The sequence below is a fragment of the Artemia franciscana genome, chromosome 9 (genome assembly GCF_032884065.1).
Source record: "Artemia franciscana chromosome 9, ASM3288406v1, whole genome shotgun sequence".
Taxonomy (NCBI): Eukaryota; Metazoa; Arthropoda; class Branchiopoda; order Anostraca; family Artemiidae; genus Artemia; species Artemia franciscana.
This window is the reverse complement of record NC_088871.1, coordinates 17,421,266-17,442,492: the sequence shown is the minus strand read 5'-3', so window position 1 is coordinate 17,442,492 and position 21,227 is coordinate 17,421,266. Positions and strand designations below refer to the sequence as shown.

The window sequence follows — 21,227 nt, the reverse complement described above, 5'->3', positions numbered from 1 at the left end:
TACCTTTTTTTGTCTCTTGGAGCCTGGACTATTTTTTACTCACATCATGTAGTTTTTCTAAATAAAGACTGTCTTTTCAATAGAATATCTTTTACCTTAAGCTTTCTGCAAAACCTATTTAAAAAAAAATGTTTTTGTTTCATTTTGTTTAGCAGCAGCCCAATGTTTGAAAAAGCCATTTTTTAAATTTTCTAGTGTTTTTTTTTTTTATTTATACAATTATGGGTACTTATCAATTAAATAACAGACCCTTGGAAAGTGAAGTTTGATAAATGCTAATGAAATGAAACAAAATGTGATGAATATATAATACTTAAGAAGGGAGGTGGGGTAAAGCATAGCATATATGCAATGCAAAAACTAATCATTGCTGTATTTCATATATGGTATGCTTTACCAGCCCCCACCCTCCCTAATGTGCAAATATATGGCCCAAACTTTTGATAAAGCTAATGAACTAAAACAAAATATGAGAAAATTTTTATACTTTATTAGGAAAACAAGGCCAAAGACAACCATTCATTAACCCAGAAATAAATGAAAGAACTATAGCAGCAAATGGTATTCTACTTTTAGAAAACCACACATTGACATGCAAATTGACAACTTTGAAACATGACCTAGTGTTTCACTTCAAATAATGTAGCTTCTCACAGGAGTACAAAGTCATAGTGTCCATTGACACATTTTTTTGGGGGACAACAACCCCTTACCCTGGAGAAATATAATGGCCTGTTCTTTGGTCCCTGGCAAATCCCAAATCTTAACTTGAACATCCATGGTGAGACACTATTTTTTATCACTAGTCAAAGCAAACTAAACAGTTATTATCCCATCTCATCTTTGCCATCCAAATGATCAACACTATCAACAAGTTACTTGACCAGTTTCTTGCATTGAAATTTTATAGTGTTTATTATATAACCAATAAGTACCTAATTTTTTTTTCCAGTGCTACTGAATATTTGACTGCCAGAAGATATTTTTTCAACTTGAAATTGACAGCTCTAACACTCTTTTAAATATAAGATTTAAAAAAAGTTTTTAAGACTTTGCAAGAAGAGCAATACTTAAGAAACTCACAGGAAAAGGTAAAATTAACCTTGACTGGGCTGGACAATCTGTCTTGGCTTTTTTCTACAATTGGCCATGACTTTGACTTTTCCCACAACTATTCCCTTTTTTTTAAATTCAAAATTAAATTAAAGCACAAATCCTTAAAGCCATCAATGGTTAGACCATTGCTCAAGTGGTAGTAACCATCGGCTTCACACATACCAACAATATACTCATTCTCATATGGGGTTCCCATCTAGCCCATGTTCACTGCACTTTTTGTAGTCAATTACAGACAGTTGAATTTTTTGTTTCTGGCCCAAATCTCTTGGTGTATAATTGCAAGTTCACTTGCATAAGAGTTGAGGCAGATTGCAGGAGGCCCATTGTAGGCTTTGAATTGGACTCTTATTTCGATTTATATTCATTGCCAAATTTGTCAATATATTTCAAATTTGTCAATATATTGCTTCCCCCACCATGAATGAACCTGTTAGAACCTTCAACAGGTTGAACCCAACCCACCGTGAATTAGCATGAGAGGGTGGACTCTAGTTCAGCATTGTGGAGTGATATGCATGAGAGGAAAATTTTCATGCAAGTCAACTTGTAGTCAACCTGTGATTGTTCCCCAGCGAGAACCTCCAACCGGTACGACTCTAGTTTGGCATTGTGAAGGGACACGTTTGCATGGAGCATAAATGGGAGACAGTAACAACAGCCATCAAAGGGGTAAAATTAACCTTGACTGGGCTGGACAATCTGTCTTGGCTTTTTTCTACAATTGGCCATGACTTTGACTTTTCCCACAACTATTCCCTTTTTTTTTAAATTCAAAAATCAACAGATTCCCATCTATCCCATGTTCACTGCACTTTTGTAGTCAATTACAGACAGTTGAATTTTTTGTTTCTGGCCCAAATCTCTTGGTGTATAATTGCAAGTTCACTTGCATAAGAGTTGAGGCAGATTGCAGGAGGCCCTTGTAGGCTTTGAATTGGACTCTTATTTCTATTTATATTCATTGCCAAATTTGTCAATATATTACCAGATTTGTCAATATATTTCAAATGTGGAAACCCTTTCCACCTTCAAGGTGAATTTACTCCTGCTAATTACTAGGAGGAACTTGCCTTTATAAGCAGATAACTTTAAATTCATTTCATAAGTTTTAATGTTAGCTCTTATTTTCAGTGGGAAAAACTTTTTTTTAATTTGAAATCTGGTCAAATTTTAAATAATGCCTAGAAATCCCTTCCTCCTTTGTGCAAAATTTCTCTTGACTATGTTAAGTAGCCTATCTGTCAAAAAAAAAAAATCCTCTCCTCTCAGTAAATTCTAATTGGAGTCAGTAAGCTACTTTTATGTAAGTTTCCATTTCTCTTAAATATTTCATATAACATTGATATAAAATAACAATGTGCAATTATAGGCTACATTGTTTATTTACAAAATCTTCTTGTCCCAGATGAGATGTTTTTTTTTTTATCAAACCTAGACAGTTGACCACAAAGAACATTCTTTGGCAATATGTCATCCTTCATCCATACAATAGCCCTAGTCCATCTAATACTTTTTCATTATTTCCTTAAAAAGCAGGATTGAAATCTAAACCCATAGCCTATGAATCATGTCCTAAATAGGGACTGAATTACCAATGCTAAGCAAGGATACATTTAAATTATTTTCTTATTTTCATTAGTCATAACAGTAAACCGTTACTTTGAAACAAAATAGTAAGGATTTTTAAACAGATCCTGAAACTTCTATATGTAACCTAAGCTGGCAAAGGCTAGCCTATCTCAACAATCCTTGCAACAAAAATCATACTGGCTGATCTATCTTTAAGGGGATTAGGCCAGCTTGTTTTATAAATGATAGAAAAAAAAATTCAAGAATAAGCAAAGAATTTAAGGCCAGACTACCTGAACTAGCCTATCATACTACATCCGACAATAGACCACGCTGACTTCTTTATTATTTTATGTTCCTTTCTTTCTTAATGAGTATTTGTTATTTTATTTAAGATTTAATAAAGATGGCACTTCAAATAAGGACAAATTCAAGGAAACAAAAGGTAGTTTTAATTTTACTTATGCAATGCATTGGCATTTTCGTTAAATTAGGGTCTTGAATTTTCCAGCATCACTTACAGGATCTTTCTGAAAGCATTTCCTCAACTTGCAAGTTCTGTTTACTTTGTTAGATTGCACAGGAAATTTACGTCGTAGTAGCCAAAAAATAAACCTTTTTTCGTCTATTAGAGTCTTACTACATTTTACTCGCATAACGTAGTATTTTTAGATAAAGATTGTCTTTTCAATAGAATATCTTCTACCTTAAGCTTTTGAAAGACCCTTTTTAAAAAATAACTGCTTTCATTTTATTTTGTTTTGTAGCAGCCCAATATTTGAAAAAGCCCATTTCTTTATATTTTATAGTGAAGTTTTTTTTTAATTTATATATTTTTTCCAGTGCTACTGAATATATATGTGCTTGAAGAAATTTTTTTTAACTGGGATCAAACAGCTCTAATACTCTTTTTAAGTATCAAAAATGATAAGTGGGTGACCGGCCCCCCAACACTTTCTTTTTCTTATGGTGTTTAATCAAAGCAGTGAAAATGGCCATTTAGTTTAAAATCGTTCAGAAGTAAAAAAAAAAATATCTACAGGGTTAACATACTCCCCAGGACCAGGGATGCAAGTTACGCAAGGTGCAATTACATGTAAGATTAAAAAAAAACCTCAAGACTTTGCATGGAGGACAATACTTAAATAACTCCCTCCCCCCATCCACTCACTTACAGATTTAATCTAAACTCTTTTCCCACAAAATAACCTAGTCTTTTAAAATATTTTTCATTCAATTCGGGTTTGACCCGCCTTTCTTGAAGGATTTGTCTTTCTCAAAGGAGTTTGACACAAGTCAAACTTTAATGCATAGAGCGAGGAATGAGTAAGGAACAGCCAGCATCCCTCACACAGGGGAAATTTTTGTTCTATTCGAGTTTTAAAGTTGCTTTTAAATTTATGTTTAAAAAATTGATCTTTTTTGAATTTAATCTATGATCAGTTTTCAAAGCAAGATGGGAAATCTCCTCCTCCCATATAAAATTTCAACTGTCAAATTCTCTTGGAAACTTACCTTCTCCCAGGGAAATTTACCCTGTGGATTTTACCCCCATCCTCGAGGAAATACCGCCCTTTCCAACTTAAAATTTACCTTTGTATGTGTCTTATCATGGTTGAAGAATTAGCTAATACCTAGTAGAGAATGATCCACGGCGAGTAGCGAACTAAATATTAAAAAATGCGCTGTTGAAAATGTTTAGTGAGAAAAAATTTCAATTGTAGCCGTTTCAGGAACGGTAACTATTATTTCAATTAACCTTAATTTTAAAATTCAATCTTGCACCATGCAGGTATATTGAGAAGGAAACTGAAACCCAATGAAAATAACGTCAGATTAAAACGTACTTCAGAAGGCATGGAGGGGAAGGAGGGGGTGAGCACTTAATATCTTAGTTTCCGCTCGTTCTTAGGTTGACCTTATTATTTCTACTCGTGTGGGGTTTCATTTAGTTACTGATAAGTGTATTGTGGTAGTTATATCTGTGGAAATTATTTGACTTCATTTCTGCTCACTTTTTGGTTTAATTTAGCCCTTTAATTTTCTTCAAAAAGGTTATTTTGTAGGAAATGTTTTAGATTAATTCTGTTCGTGTTTTTAGATCAACTGTTACTAAAATCCATTTTCGTAGTTTTTTAAGATTTGGCCAAATTTCTCTTATTTACTTACGGTACCACAAATATTTTAATTACATAGGCTAGAGTTTAACCTGAAAAAAAAGGTAAATAAAAGTTAAATATACCAGAAAAATATATTAAAGTAACTAGTGCTATGTACGAGAATAATACTACTGCGGTTAAAGTATGAAATGAGGCTAACAGCTGGTTTTGCATTAAATCAGGAGTTAAGCAGGGTTGTGTTGTATCCTCCTTTATGTCGATTATTTTTATGCACTTTGTCTTAAGGAGCCCATGAAAGGCAATGGGAGACCAGAGAATCAAATGGGGAGGGAAAATTCTCCTGGACTTAGATTATACTGATGATTTAAGCATATTAAATGAAAGTGCTTTAAGAGTTCAGAGTGCTAGAATAGGTTTGAAAATTAATGTTAAGAAGACTAAGTCACTAAGGTTAAGTGAAGATGAAAAGCTGACGTCGGGTAACGAAAAGATTGATCAGGTGGGCAGCTTCAATTACCTTCGTAGTATTATTAGTAAAGACGGCGGGAGTGGTGAAGATGTTAAAAGCAGGATCGCCAAGTCTCAGGGTGTTTTTTCATAGTTAAAAAAAAAGTTTGGAGGAATAAGAAGATAAGTCTGCAAATCAAGATTATAATATTGAATGCAGTGATGAAAATGGTCAAATATGGCTCTGAAGTATGGGTGCTCCGGAAAGCGGATGAAAACTTACTAGATGTTTTCCAGAGAAATTACCTACGGATTATTCTGGGTATCTGTCCGACTAACCGTATTTCAAACAGTAGGTTGTACGAAAAATGTGGTTAAATCCTACTTTTTAGGGCTATCATGAAAGAAAATAACTTCAAAGACCAAACTGCCTTTCCATGACTAAAGTATAACAGTTCAAAATAGGGATGAAACCTTTTAATCAGCAGTAACACTAAAACACATCAATAAAAACAAACGAAATCTCATCTCACCTAAGAGCTATGACCTCTGCCCACCATATACGTCAGATAAATCTAATGAACCACAACCGAAAAGGTTAAGTAGATTTGCATCCGCTGTAGTATTGAAAATTGTTTTGTAGAAAATGTTTTGTAGTGTTAGATTCATATTTTTTAAAACACAAATTGTGAGGGAGTTATATGGATGACATAATTTCAGTATGGAATTATGGGGAGGAGGAATTAAAAGGTTTTTTAGAACATCTTAATTTTTAGGGAGGTGATTTAAAATTTACAATTAAATTAGAAGAGGATATAAAACTTCCATTTCTGGATGTTCTTCGTTAAAAAATGTAAATAGTCAGGATTTTAAAATTTACCGAAAACCTACTAACAATAATATATTTTTGTCGTTCTTCTCCTGTCATGCTCGCCAAGTAAAAATTGGTTTAATCATCTCCTTACCTGACTGCATTTTTAGAATTTGTTCTCCAAAATTCATTGAGGAGAAATTATTGTTATTTAAATATTGTTATCACTCCCTGCTTAAAAAAATATCAAGGCAGAAGTTAGAGATCACATCGATCCACGATTATGTATGCAGCCAAATGTGTATCATCCTTGGCAGAATTAACGACAAGAAAATGCATCATTTACTGTAACTTTACTATAACAAAATATCAACCGTTCCTTAAACTGCAAATCTAAATAAAGACTTCCTCTTAGTTCATTTGTAATATTAACCACGTACAGAAATCCAATTAGAACTTTTGATAGAAGGTAGTATAGCCATTTCTCAACTTGAAATTTTGACAAACCTTTTTCAACAGCCCAGGTAAATTTGAGCTATAGTGTAAGTTTATCTATTTTTAAATCCTCTTTGTTCAATGTTTTTTTTGCTGTTTCTTACATCTAGTTGATGCAAAATTTGTAAGCCCAATAGTACGTGCATTAAGTTGTATTGCCTTAAGATATGTTGCTTTTAAAAATAGCTGTCGGTATTGGTTTTTATTTATATTCATATTTGAAAAACATAAAAATTTTGTCTTTACTAGCTAAAAGAAATAAATGCCTTCAATAAGAAAAAAAAACAAAAACTTGCAAATCTTAAACATGATTTGAAACAAAGGGTGCAAACACGATTGAAAAACAATCGAATGGTGGCAAGAGGTTGAAATAATTCTATGTAAAATATTACAGCAGAACTGACAACTAATTTAAACAATTTTTGCGTGTTATTTCAGGCACCTTTTAGGATTCTCATTGTACAACAAAGGAAACTGTTAGGCAAAAGGGAGCTTAGTTTCTTTGTATTCCTGATTTAAGGGAATTGACAACAGGAATGCCTTCCGCGTTTGAGGAAAGGATTCAGGACGAACTCACTAAAGGAAGCAAAATGATAGAGGTCGACTAACCCTATTGTTGCTTCGTTTTTTTTAAGAAAACTGGACGTTATCCATTCTGAAGAATGTGACCAAGCATTTAACCGAATAATAGTCTGGAATTTGTTGTTAAATTAAATAAGACGTTGCCTTAGAGTTTGAAAAATATATAGCTCTTTCATTTATCTTTTTTTATACTTTAATGAAGAAAACGTTGACTGGTTCCTTTTTTGGACCACTATTTTTGTTGTTATATATATATATATATATATATATATATATATATATATATATATATATATATATATATATATATATATATATATATATATATATTTTCGGCCAATTTCTCCTTTTCTTGACTCGATGTCAAAACTAAATGCATCTGGCCTTCTTCTGGAGGCGGTTCAGTCCTGGGGAGATGTAGAACACCCCTCCAACGATGAAAAAACCAGCTTAGATCATAACAGAGTTCCAATGATTGCTGTTGATGTTGTTTCCACTAGTACCAGTAAGCAATCTGATCGCTTCACTAGTACCACTAGTACCAATAAGCAATTGACGGCTTCAGGCTTTGAGAGGTCTGTTCACCTTTCCTCCTTAATATTCCCAGAGAATTTCACCTTCGTGCCCTTAAAGATAGCTTTAATAGTAATTACAGTAGCAGTATTATTAACAGTGATAGAACTAGCACTAGTGGCAGCAATAGTATCAAAATATTATCTTATGAATAGTTTGACATACCTCCCATAAACCAATGAAACATTGAACTTAATACAGTTAGCCGGTGCTATGACAAAACCAATGTAACCATTTGATAACCTACATATTCATATTCTTACTAAAATCGAAAAATTGTCTGAATTTTTTCAAATTTTTACCTTTATACACTTAGCCTTAATAGTAATAATATAATAGTAATAGCAGTAATGATATTGTATAAGTAGCATTAGTAGTAAAAGCCGTAGTATCAAAATTCATAGAAATAGTAGAAGGTATATGTTGTTTATTGGTTAGTTGAACGTCCCCGTCATGATACCCAAAATGTTTTATTATAATAAGCTATGCCGTTCAGAAAATATTGCTGGTACTCCTGTGTCGGAAATCTATATGCGCATTGTATGTCTTGATTTATTTCAGCTTTCTCCTAAACGTATCCTCAGATACTTGTGCCTTGATTTTGTGTAGCACATCCCTGCACATTCTCTGAAAAGTTCACCTGATTGCCGGTTGTCTTTTGAGAAATTAAAGGTCAAGCATTCCAACCTTTCTCAACAACATATATTATATGTAAACAATAGAGGACGGATTGCCAAACTTTGAGCCTTAGCCCTGAAAGCTGTGGAGACGGGTGATATCCCCAAAGACATAATCATTGGACTTTTCAGCAATACAGAACAAGAGGGTTACCTAAAAATTTTGGTTGGATGCATTTTGGGAAATGATTGGCGTGGCAAGTTGGATCTTTTACTGTTCAATCGGTTTTTAATAGGAAAAAAGACACTAGAACTCCAAATGTCTTATCAAATGAGCCCCATTCGTAGTTTATAACGACCACTCAGTCCGTGAAAACCATATATACCCTTGGGATATAATTGCAACCCTTGCCCTGAGCTCTGGGTGGGGGAAGGTCAATCCTGGAGGCATTTTTACATGTTCTTGCGACTATTTTAATCAAAATGGCTTTCTCACAATTTCGACCAGATTAATTTGATGGAAAGGGGGGACTAAATGCCTTAAAATCTCTTCTGAATCTTAAAGGAAAATAGAATTTTCAATTTCTAATAAATTGAGGCTTTTTTAAAATTTATCCAGCCATTGCCTCAATAAAAATCCTGATACCGCCCTCCCCCCAAATATAACTTAAAATCCTTGTCCCCAGGCTTTTAAGAGTTGTTTCAACTCCAACAGCCTTATTATATAATCACTAAGAAAGGAGCAAAGGATAAGCTCTAATTTCTTTAGCAATGGGAGAACTTCTAAAGTTTAAGAGGTATATTTGAATCCATTTCCGTATTGTCCTATTTTTGGTTTCAATGTGTACCTTACTATTGGAGTTGTCAACCCAACTTTCAAACTGGTATATCTCATGAAGAAATTTTTCTACCAAAAAACAAATGACACGTAGTTTGATCCGCTCATCAAGAGCTATCGACTGCCGTCGAACAAAACAATCTATCTGTCTTAGTTCAAAAGGTGACTTTCTTGCCATAGGCCAAGTTTCTAACGTCCCCACTCAGAAAGAAGCAAAGGATAAAGTCAAATTTTTTTAGCAATGAGAGAACTTTTTTAATTTTGAGAGTTAAATTTTAAGAGGTACATCTGATACCAATTCCCTACCGTAATCCCAAGTGCAAAAAAAACGAATGATAAACTCAGCTGAAATCACGAACAGAAATGGGTAGAAATAATAGATGGAAGTACTTTCGGTCCCCACTTTTCTTATTCTGTAATTTTTTCTATTTATTGACTCAAATAAGACATATTGGCTAGCCAAAGTATTACTTCCTCTTAAAGCTGCCTTTAAACCATCATTTTGTAGAATTCTTTTAAGTTTTCCCCTCAGCCTTGGAACATAAGGTAAAAAACAAAAAACATCTTTCTTTTCTACTGTTTCTGGAATATCGTTAGAAAATTCTAAAAAAAAATTTCCTTCTTTTTGAAAAAGTCTGGTCAATTAACCAGCCTGGATAATGGTTACTTAAGAAAATTTCTTTTAATAACAATAATTTTTCCTCAATGAATTTTGGAGAACAAATTCTAAAAATGCGGTCAGTTAAGGAGATGATTAAAACATTTTTTACTTGGCGAACATGACAGGAGAAGAACGACAAAAATCTATTATTGTTAGTAGGTTTTCTATATATTTTAAAATCCAGACTATTTTCATCTTTTAACAGAAGAACATCCAGAAATAGAAGTTTCATATCCTCTTCCAATGTTATTGTAAATTTGAAATCACCTCCCAAAAAATTAAGATGTTCTAAAATACCTTTTAATTTCTCCTCCCCATAATTCCATCCTGAAATTACGTCAACCATATGTCTTCCTCAAAATTTGACCTTTTCGGTTCTGGTTCATTAGATTTATCTGACATATCAGGTGGGCAGACGTCATAGCTCTTAGGTGAGATGAGATTTCGTTTGTTTTTACTGATGTGTTTTAGTGTTACTGCTGATGATGAACACTGTATATGTGTTCAAAATATCCAGTTAAAAATTTATATCTGTTCACTGTCGATTAAAAGGCTTCATCCCTATTTTCAACTGTTATACTTCAGTCATGGAAAGGCAGTATGGTCTTTGAAGTAATTTTCTTTTATTATAGCCCTAAAAGGTAGCATTGAACCACATTTTTCGTACAACCTACTGTTTGAAATACGGTTAGTCAGACAGATACCCAGAATAATCCGTAGGTAATTTTTCTGAAAAAAATCTAGTAAGTTTTCATCCGCTTTCCAGAGTCCATAATCTAAGTCCAGGAGAATTTTTCCTCCCCATTTGATTCTCTGGTTCTCCCATTGCCTTTCCTGGGCTCCTTAAGACAAGGTACATCAAAATAATCTACATAAAGGAGGATACAACACAACCCTGCTTAGATCCTGATTAAATGCAAAACCAGCTGTTGGCCTTATTTCCTACTTTAATTGCACCAGTATTATTCTCGTACATAGCACTAGTCACTTAAATATATTGGTGTGGTATATTTACCTTTTATTTACCTTTTATTTACCTTTTTTGTCAGTTTAAACTCTAGCCTATGTAATTAAAATATTCATGGTACTGTAAGTAAATAAGGAGAAATTTGGCCAAATCTTGAAAAACTGCCAAAAGAAATTTTGCCAAATCTTAAAAAAATGCAAAAATGGATTTTAGTAACAGTTGATGATTGATTTTTTTCTTTATATGCTTATATGAAACCCCCTCGGGGTTTTTATCACGAATAGAATTCATCAAAAAAATTTTCCTTCAAAATAACCTTTTTGAAGAAAATTAAAGAGCTTAATTAAACCAAAAAATGAGCAGAAATGAAGTCAAAAATTTCCACGGATACAACTACCATAAAACACTATCAGTAGCTAAATGAAACCCCACACGAGTAGAAATAATAAGGTCAACCTAAGAACGAGCGGAAACTAAGATAAGAAATGGTGACCCCCCCTCCCCTCCATGCCTTCTGAAGTAAGTTTCAGACACTTACCAAAATGAGGCGTTTTGGGTGTGATACTAAAAGCCTTCTCCATGTCTACACTTGTTATGTTCGCCCGTTGCTCGAGTACGCGTGCCCGGTGTGGGGTCCATCTGCTATCAGCACAGCGTACCTATTACGCGACATAGAGTTCGTCCAGAAAAGAGCAACAAGGATTATACTCCGAGACCGTGGTATACCCTACGATCAAGCCCTCGCTAAATTAAATTTATCTCCACTTAAAGTCCGGCTGGAACACCTTATTCACCAATTTGGAAAATTCATCCTAGCCAATAAGAGCCACCGATCACTACTACCTGAACCAGCCCCTCCCAATAGCTGAACTCGATTACGAAATAAACTTGTACCCCCTAAAGTACGAACCAATCGATACGCAAACTCATTTGTGCCTTTTTTCACATCAGTTTTTAATGCTGAGTTGTAGTGTGTGATTTTTGTTTAAATGTATGATTTTTGTGAAAAAACTGAATTTAGCTCTATGCTACGATAGTTTTTAAATATACCGATCTCTCCTTCTCTCTCTCTCTCTCTCTCTCTCTCTCTCTCTCTCTCTCTCTCTCTCTCTCTCTCTCTCTCTCTCTCTCTCTCTCTCTCTCTCTCTCTTCTCCTCTCTCTCTCTCTCTCTCTCTCTCTCTCTCTCTCTCTCTCTCTCTCTCTCTCTTTGGTCACTTAAAAAGGGCCCTAGAACTTTTAATTTCCGTTAGAATGAGGCCTCTTGCAACATTCTAGGACCAATGGGTCGATACGATCACCCCTGGAAAAAAACAACAACAACAAAACAAACAAATAAACACGCATCCGTGATCTGTCTTCCGGCAAAAAATACAAAATTCCACATTTTTGTAGATATTGAAACTTTCAAACTAGTATATCTCATGAAGAAATTTTTTTACCCAAAAACGGATAGAATATATTTTGATCTGCTCATCAAGAGCTATCGATTGCCGTCGAAAAAAAATTCGATCTGTCTTAGTTCAAAAGTTGATTTTTTTTTTGCCGTAGGCTAATTTTTAACGTCACCACTTAGAAAGGAGCAAAGGATAAGCTCCAATTTCTTTAGCAATGACAGAACTTTTAAAGTTAAAGAGGTACATCTTATAACATTTCTCTACCTCAATCCCAACTCCGAAAAAAACAAATGATAAACCCAGCTGAAATCAAGACAGTACTTCGGACCCGTGGGAAAATGCCGCTTTTTCGTTTCTGTAAATTTTTCTATTTATCACTTAAAGGAGATATATTGGCTATGGGGCCGGGTAACTGCCGCATATATTTAAAACTTGTAGATTTTAGTTCATCTTCAATTTGAAAGTGGTGCCTCTCTGCTTGCCTGCTAGAACGGAGCTTTCCATTCGAAAGCAGAAACATGGTTTGATGAAACGAAAGCTAGGCTGCACAACTTCAGATACTTCTCGCTGACATAGGCTATATAGCTCCACTTCACATTGCACACCATTGTCTCTGGCTCGTGGACAAGAAAAAACCATCCTTTTTGACCCCAGGCAAGAGTTCTGCGGAGGTTTCCAAAATGTAATGCCATAGTCATAAATCCGGCCTGCGGTCCACACTTTCCGTAAAAACCGCACAGGTTAGACCTTTACTAGTTTCCAGGAATAAGCCGAGATCGGCGGCATAGGAAAAAAAAAACAGGACAAAACCAAAGTGTTGCTCTCGCAACACATTATAATGAAAGAGTAGCCTACAATAGGCGTAAGCAAAATAATATGGGTCTGATCCTAATGTTTAAGCTGCTAGTTAATTTTAAATATACTAGTCAACTGAATTAGGACTAGAGGAGTGGACTTATGTAGATATTTGCTATTGAATGGTTATCCATAATGTCTATGTTGTAATTATTTGAAAAGTAATTATAACTGATAGATATTAATTAGATAACTAATACTAATAAGATATATATATATATATATATATATATATATATATATATATATATATATATATATATATATATATATATATATATATATATATATATATAATTATATATATATATATATATATATAAATATATATATATATATATATATTATATATATATATATATATATATATATATATATATATATATATATATATATATATATATATATATATATATATTCACTATTATAGCTAGAGGCAGAATAATTCTGGTAAACTGAAAATATTAATAGAAAATTTAAAATATAAAGAAACAATAAATTTCTAATAAAAGAAAATATTCGGTAATTTAAAAAAAAGATAAAAGGAGGATGCAACTGAAATATCATATAACTAAGGTAAGACATATTTAAGATCTTCACCTGTTTGAAAAGTCTAACGAATGAGACATATAAGAATAAACAGGTTCAAAAGCTTACTTTAGAGAATCTGGAAGAGGTTGATTAGCGAGTTGAGCGGTGAGCTCAGCTAGAAATACAATAAGGAAAATAGGAATTTACGGTAAGAAAAAACATATTGTTCTTGAAATGTCAAACTGAGAGAAAAAATATTTTAAATGAGATAAAACCTTGTAAAACGAGAAACTTTAAGGAAAGAGGAGTTAGATTTTATATTGTTTTTTGTAGTGTTTCTTCTATTTTGCTGAAGACAACTACGGGTTATATAGACGAATAATTCGCTGAAATTTGTTTTGATCCCTCTCTTCGGAGTAAGTCTCCATTCCACTTCACTTTTTGTTTTGGCATAGTGAAAAGGAAGAATGGTGTTCCTCATTACTTTTTAATTTTGTATTCAGTATGTCTACCATTGTCTCTATTTCGTATAAGAAGTGACATAATCACAATTTTAGTAAGGTCTAAGGAAAAATATTATACCAGCTTCATGGGTTCACTTAACTGGATAAGCTAAAAAAGGATTAACTAAATAGATGTATTCATGCAAACCACACATTTGGAAAAAACAGCTAACTTTAATTTAAGCACATCAAAAACAGTCAACCCTTTAGGGATTAACTAGTCATGTAAATAGGGTTGAAGGATTAGAGCCTGTCAAACTTAGCCTCTATCCAAAATCTAAAATCATTTTTCAGATTTCCCACAATTTCTTATACTTGTAATTCCCCCACATGGTAAGTTTTTTTTTTGTTTAACATTTACCCCACCCCAGACATAAATTCATATACACTCGTTTGCTTTTAATCTTTATGTGAAAAAATCATCATCCTTGTTTGTCGAGATGGGTGGCTGTAATTCTTCCAGATGGGGTTTACGGCTATGGCAATTCCAATGGTTCAATCCGGCACCATTTTGTGGGGTTTTAGGCTATTTTTCGAAATTCCCACAAATTTCCATTTGCAATTAACTTTTATCTTTCAGATTAATCGAGATAATTGCTATCATCTCTAAAATAGCTTCAAGCGGCAATTCTTCCTCATTTGACAGTTTATAAAAAAAGCAACACATTTTTAAATTCTCGATTACTATGGGCTATAGTTTGTTCTTTACCTACTTGCCCCTATGGGGGCAACCATGTTCATCGAGACGCCACTACGGAAAAGAAAAAATTAACAGTGGAACATGTAATATAAATTAAGGGAGAAGAAACTGAGTATGGTGTTATTTATCCCTTGTTTACAAAAGCGTTGTAATACCTTTATAGTTTATACTGTTAGTATCAGTTCCGTAACTGCATAACTGACGTAGGGCATCCACCTCCTTTTCAAGCCAAATATAGAGTTGAAGTCTCAGTTGTCCTCCATCGACTTCGTAGCCCGTAGATAACGTCGAAATTTCTTCCATGAGAATCTTCAGACAAACAATGAATTTAACTTGTTGTCCCATTATATCCAGCGGACCTTCCTTTTCTTTTGGAGCCGCCGGACCATCTACTTCACTCAATCTTTCATCGTCTTCTGTGTCACAATCAATCTTCCAATCGAGTTTCAGACTCTCACTTGTATTGTTGCTTGGTTTTGACCAATCAAAATCCAGATCCACAGCTGGTGTTGACCAATCAAAAGCGGACGATTTGTCGGGTAGCTTGTATCTGGTATTGAGGGACAAAGGGGTGGACCAGTCAATCTCTTCTTCAGTTATACCATTTGATAACACTGCTTCTTTCTCTTCAGGAGTTTTTGCTATAAAAGGAAAGACAGTGAAACAAGATAAAACCAAAGGAACAAAGATACTAAAGATTACAATGCATCCCGAACACACATTTCTGTATATCAAACTATGTTCCATGGAGCTGTCAGGTATGCTGAGAGAAATCAGAAATTCTACCTTTAATCATGACGTTCAAAGTAATTAAAGGTAAGCACAGAGCAACCCTTGTAAGAGGTATCAATTAGGGAGACACTGGCTAAATTGTTTGCTCCCCCGTTACATTTTGAAAAATGCTTTTTTTTGGTATTTTCATTGAAAAATGCCCTTTTTGGTGAAAACCAACCAAAATTTCCCCTCCCTCCAAATTATAAGAAAATTGCCCTCCCCCCACCAATAATTGCGAACTGACGCCATTGATCCTTGTCCAGAGCAACAGAAACTCAAATCTTATTACGAAATATGGGTGAAAAAATCGACTTATTATAATTACAACTATGTAAAATTAACTCAGTTTAAAATTACCAATCAAAAGTTGTTACATTAATCAGTCGAAAAAAAGTTGGATTCCACTTCCAAAATGGTACGATCTTGAAAAAATTTAACAAACTCAAAATTTGCGAGTAATATAGAGCGGAATTTTCAAATCTATCTATAAAGAAATTTTTTTTTTACATTTCCATTGCAAGAATTACTGCGGCTGCTTGTTTTTAAGGTGTGACTGTACAGACCAATCTTTGCACTTACAAAAAAAAATCAGTGAAAGGCATATTTCCACAGAATCTAAAATTCTAGTGATCTTTTTAACTAGTAAATAAGATAAAGCAAATACAACGTATCATTCTGTTCCATCATGAACCGTGTTGTATTGCAAAGCAGATATTTTAGCCTGAATATGGCCAAAATTACATCAAGCGAAAATTGCAGGATAGCCAATCGGTTTAAACCTACGAAATATTAAGTGTCATTTAAGTATCATTTTAAGTTTAATTTAAATATTATCACTTAATTTTTTTTTAATATCATTTAAATATTAAGTTCATTTTAGGTGTCAAATTTGCTCTTCACTTTGAGCAGATATTTTCTTCAATTAATCTGTGCTCGTTTTTACATAAGGAAAACGAGAAAAATATGGATCCATCGCACTTCATAATATGTTCCATATTAATATTTTTCCAAATATACTGCCTTTGGAACCGTATCATCAAGTAAAAATGTGAGCCTAGTTAACGGCAAAATTGAAAAATGTTCTGTACTTCTTGTTTCGCCACATTTGCTCAGGTCAAATTTTTTCCTTAATATTTTAGGTACTTTTCAGCTCAAAATTGGATTCTCTTGTTTTAAAACTTTCTTAAATGAAAATGAATACACACTCTAGTGAATTCACTGAATTCACTGTAGATATACAGTGAAAATAATTTCATGAATGAAATTAAAAAAAAAAAAAATTTTTAACTGAAAGTAAGGAGCGACATTAAAATTTAAAACGAACAGAAATCACTCCGTATATTAAAGGGGCTGTTCCCCCCTCAACGCCCCGCTATTTACGCTAAAGTTCCACTCTTTCTCTCAACTCTACTTTTTAAAACAGTAAAAAACTTTTGAGTTACGTGAGTTACGTGGAAACCATTTTACAGGGAATGCGTTATAAAATAAACAACAAAGATAAATAAAAATAAACAACAAAGTTACTTCAATGAGAACATCAAAGCAACTCAGTTGCTTTGATGTTCTCATTGAAGTAACTCTAATAGCTTCTTTTCCCTACGTGGATTATTAGCGACAATTGTATTTATTATTATTGGTGGTGGTTTTATTTGTTTTTAGTTTAGTGTTTTTTCTTTTTATCTTGTGCTGAGGACGCCTAGTTTGGATACAGGCGAAATATCCGCGTTATTTTAGTCTTTCCTCTCTACTGGCCGTAGTCTCGTTTAAGGTTTTTTTTGTGGAGTTTTATCTCTCTTTGTTGTTTATTGTCATGTCTGGCCAGTTCGGCTTAAGAACTTTCATGCGTTATAAAATAAGAAAGACAAAATGGCCAACACTTTCAACAGTCTTGGACCCGACAGCGCAAACCATACATTTTGCATATGCCCACCAAAACGGACAAAGTAAAGCTTACGTTCGCTCTCTATTGTTTTGTTTATGTCATCGGAAATTCGTTCTGGGAGTTTAGACAATACTTCAAGGGCCAAAACAGGGCAACCAGCCTTGAAATGCGCATGTGCCGTTGTAAAGTAGAGCCTGCGTTCTAAAGAGGAAGTCCCAACTCCAAATGAAATCTAAAAAGAGAAGATAGGTTTTATAAGGCATTACAATGAAGCATTTAAAAAATGATGTTAGAGAGCTTGTTGTATAAGTTAAATTATTCTACAAATCTGAGGATCAATTATAGATTGCCTTAGCAATTGACTGAATTATTAGTGATGGTCACTAAATAAAAACCTCTCCATTACGCTTAATTTAAGAGCTCATCAAAATACCTGCAAACTGATACTGTCTTAAAAGAACGAGGTGCACTTTCTATTAAGACTATCCGATGAAAGCTTCCTCAGAAGACGTTTGTGAAATCCAGCATGATGAAATCAGCAAAAGTAGAAATTTTGGCCGAAGAATGAACACGTTGAAAGCAGCAACTCCCCCCCCCCCAGTAATTGTAATCTTTGTGAGACTTTTTCATTGTTACAAATCAACCCCCGTTTAACCCAACGGCCAGCCAACTCAACCTCAATTCATCTCAACCCTCTTAATCCACAATATAACTAGAAAATGTAATTCAGCCAGTTTTGTCGGGAGTGATAAAAGTCGACTCGAATGAAGGGGTGTTTATACATTAATTCTTGGATAATTTTTTTTTCATGTTGTTTTAATGCAAAACTATTTTCCCCTCTCTCTCCTTCTGAAAAAACAATAGCAATGGACCATGGAGCAATCCATGGCGCCTTGTGATCAAAAATCTCAAAACACGTTAGAAAAAACTTTTGATTCAAAAAATTAATTCCCGACTCAGGAATGATAGCTATTATTTCGGTACATCTTAATATTAGAATTCGAAGTAATTTGAAAGCTGTCATAAAATACCGGAAGGGACGGATTAAAGAGCTGGGGCGCAATTACGTACTTGGCGATTATACTGGGAAAGAGCGTTGGATGTAAATCGAATGGCATTTTTTTTTCAGCTGGCAAAATAATTGAAACTCCGACGAATTGACCGCCAAAAGCTTTACCACAAAAACCTTGATTTCCCTTAAAGCTTAAACCTTGCAGAATCAATAAAGCCTCAGATCTGACCTTAAGTTCAAGGTATTGCAATATAAGTTGGAGACTGCAAGCAAAGTGAGAAGCAAATTTTGAGCTTGAATCAGTGCTAGTTCAGACTTATCCATAGACCAATTTGAATGAGTGTTGAGTCACACAGGAGTTGAATTAAAGGGGGTTTGAGTTAAATGACATTGAATTAAACGGGGTTGTTGAGTTACATGAGGGTTCATTGCATGGGGGTTTGAGTTACATGGTTGTTGAGTTAAATATGGTTGAGTTAAACGGGCGATGAGTTGAACGACAGTTCGGTTAAATGAATTGAGTTGAACGAAGGTTGACTTAGATCCGTATCAAAAAAGGCATAGAATATGAAAAATTTAGGAAATTTATGGGAATTATTAACACACACAAATGCATATACTACTACACTAATGACATAATAATAAACACACATCTGGTAGTTTTACAGATCTTGAGAAGCCACGGGCGTGCTAGTTTCAAATCGACGATTTTCCTTTAAGGCCTCTAAACTGTGGAAAAACAATTTTGTTTATATCCTTTTTATTAAGGGTAAATGCAAACCTAATGTGTTAGCAAAACTGTACACAATTCACTGTAACCACTTTGTACATTTAACATCACTTGCCTCCGATTTGACTCGAAAATGATATCGGAGCGCTCTATAACGCATATGTTCGGTGCTGCCGAATTTTACTACTACTAGTGGTACGATTAACAACTAACTGCAGTAGAATTTTAGTGTTCAAGATATATCAGCAAAGAGGACCATGATAGATGAGAGGCTCACCAAATCCGTTTATCCAAATCGATAAGAATTTGTGCTATTTCATAATCTTTTTCCATGCTTCTCTCTTCACTCCTTACTCCCTTCTATGAAGTTGTTTTTTTTGTTTTATAACCTTTCTTACAAACTCATCTCACCTCATTCACAGACGCCCTGCTTTCCTTATGGTCTCAGACTGCTTAATAGAAAGCCTCCATTCATCTATAAAATGTGGCCTATCCATCTTTACATTTTTCGGTATAGCCCTAGTAAGTGCGGCTGAACCACATTTTTCACGAACTTTGGACATTATTAGGAGGTTGGGAAATTATTCATTCTTTTGACTAGAATTCTTCTATATAAGCCTATTCTAGGGGGCTTAAGCACTTCTGCCAACCTTCCTCTGCGTTGGATGTGCTAACGGTGTTGACATACAAGCGTGAAAACAATTAAAACGAATATACATGCAAGACTTAACCAGGTTTATTATGTGACAAAGAGAAAAAAAATTTCCTACCTTTGCTCCATTAGATGCAACTGTTTGATGTTTAACAAGTGGAGGGTGCGACCTGAGGAATATGTAATAATTAAAAACAGCGGGTGCAGTTTCGCAATTGAAGTCTTTGACAACTTTGGCATCAGATTCACTTGAAACTTCCAAAAGTGTATTTAAGCTCAAAGAGTAGTCCTTAATTAGCCAATATGCCATTGAACTCAAAAAGGGATCTAGAGACTTCTTTTCAACTACGTCACCAATGACTCTCTAAAAGGAATAAGGATAGGATAAAAAATAAAGGATAAGAATTACAAGAGATAAGAAACAAATAGTATGGCAATACGTATATCTTTGTGTCGATTAAAATTCCTATCAAAGGGAATAAGAACAAGGTTTTGGATACGCGGAAGAATGGGGCGGAGGAATCCTCTTAAACATGGGTTTTATTATTACATTGTCCTCGAAATAAATCCAACACGATTCTCTCCTTTCACTTACCAGCTTTTATATAAGAAAAAGATAGTTTTACACAATAATGGCACAGTAAATCAGGGAACATGCATTCCCACATAGGGATTGCAGTGGGTAAGAAAATATAGTACATTACGCAGATACATACAACACAGCAAGAATAATATCATGGGCTCAAGAAAACCTTGGGGTTGATTGATAACCTTGGTTAACACTTTGACTGTATACTTGAAAGAAACGGCAAAAAAACAGCACATAGACCCATTCGAATTGATGAAATATCTCTGATGAGCTCCATTTGATAAAATATAGTTATTTATTTGTTTTAATTGGTTTTATTTTCTTTAATTTGCAATTTACTTACATCTCATTTCTATAGAATATTCTCTTGTACAGGTTTGCATACATCTGTCGTTTTATTCGAATATTAAAGAATGAGGACCCTACTTATTCTTGGTTATTCAATACATATTGTGTCGGCTTTTAGTATTTATTTTTACTCTGAGCAATTATGATGAACATAAATTATAGAGTGTCCCCAGTCTCTCCAGAATATGTTTGGTTTTTTTGCAAAATTCTCCAAAAATAACACACACAATAAAAAACCGGAAAATACACTTTTACCAAACGTACTGTAGACGTGCTTTATTTTTGTACAATAATCCAAACCCAAAACAATAAATGCAAGCAAATAATGTAGTAGCTACCCTTCAAACCCGTCGCCCCTGTAGATCTTTTGGCAAATTGAATATATTTTCATGCTTTCTATGAAATATATTTAATGGTTTCTAAAAAATGAGGTAGAATATACAATCTCTTAATAACT

At 34.0% G+C, this 21,227-nt stretch overlaps 2 protein-coding genes across 2 annotated transcripts in view; both read right to left on the bottom strand.

The window, feature by feature from the left end:
- The window catches only part of LOC136031074 (uncharacterized), a 217,251-nt gene that overhangs the window by 18,091 nt on the left and 177,933 nt on the right, over positions 1 to 21,227 (bottom strand). The gene's annotated exons all lie outside the window — the stretch shown is intronic.
- The window catches only part of LOC136031532 (dmX-like protein 1), a 158,981-nt gene continuing 145,235 nt past the window's right edge, over positions 7,482 to 21,227 (bottom strand). Inside the window, 4 exon segments of the mRNA XM_065711202.1 lie at positions 7,482 to 7,769; positions 14,939 to 15,424; positions 17,512 to 17,671; positions 19,952 to 20,197. Of these exon segments, the coding sequence (XP_065567274.1) occupies positions 7,738 to 7,769; positions 14,939 to 15,424; positions 17,512 to 17,671; positions 19,952 to 20,197 (924 nt within the window). The 3' untranslated portion in view covers positions 7,482 to 7,737.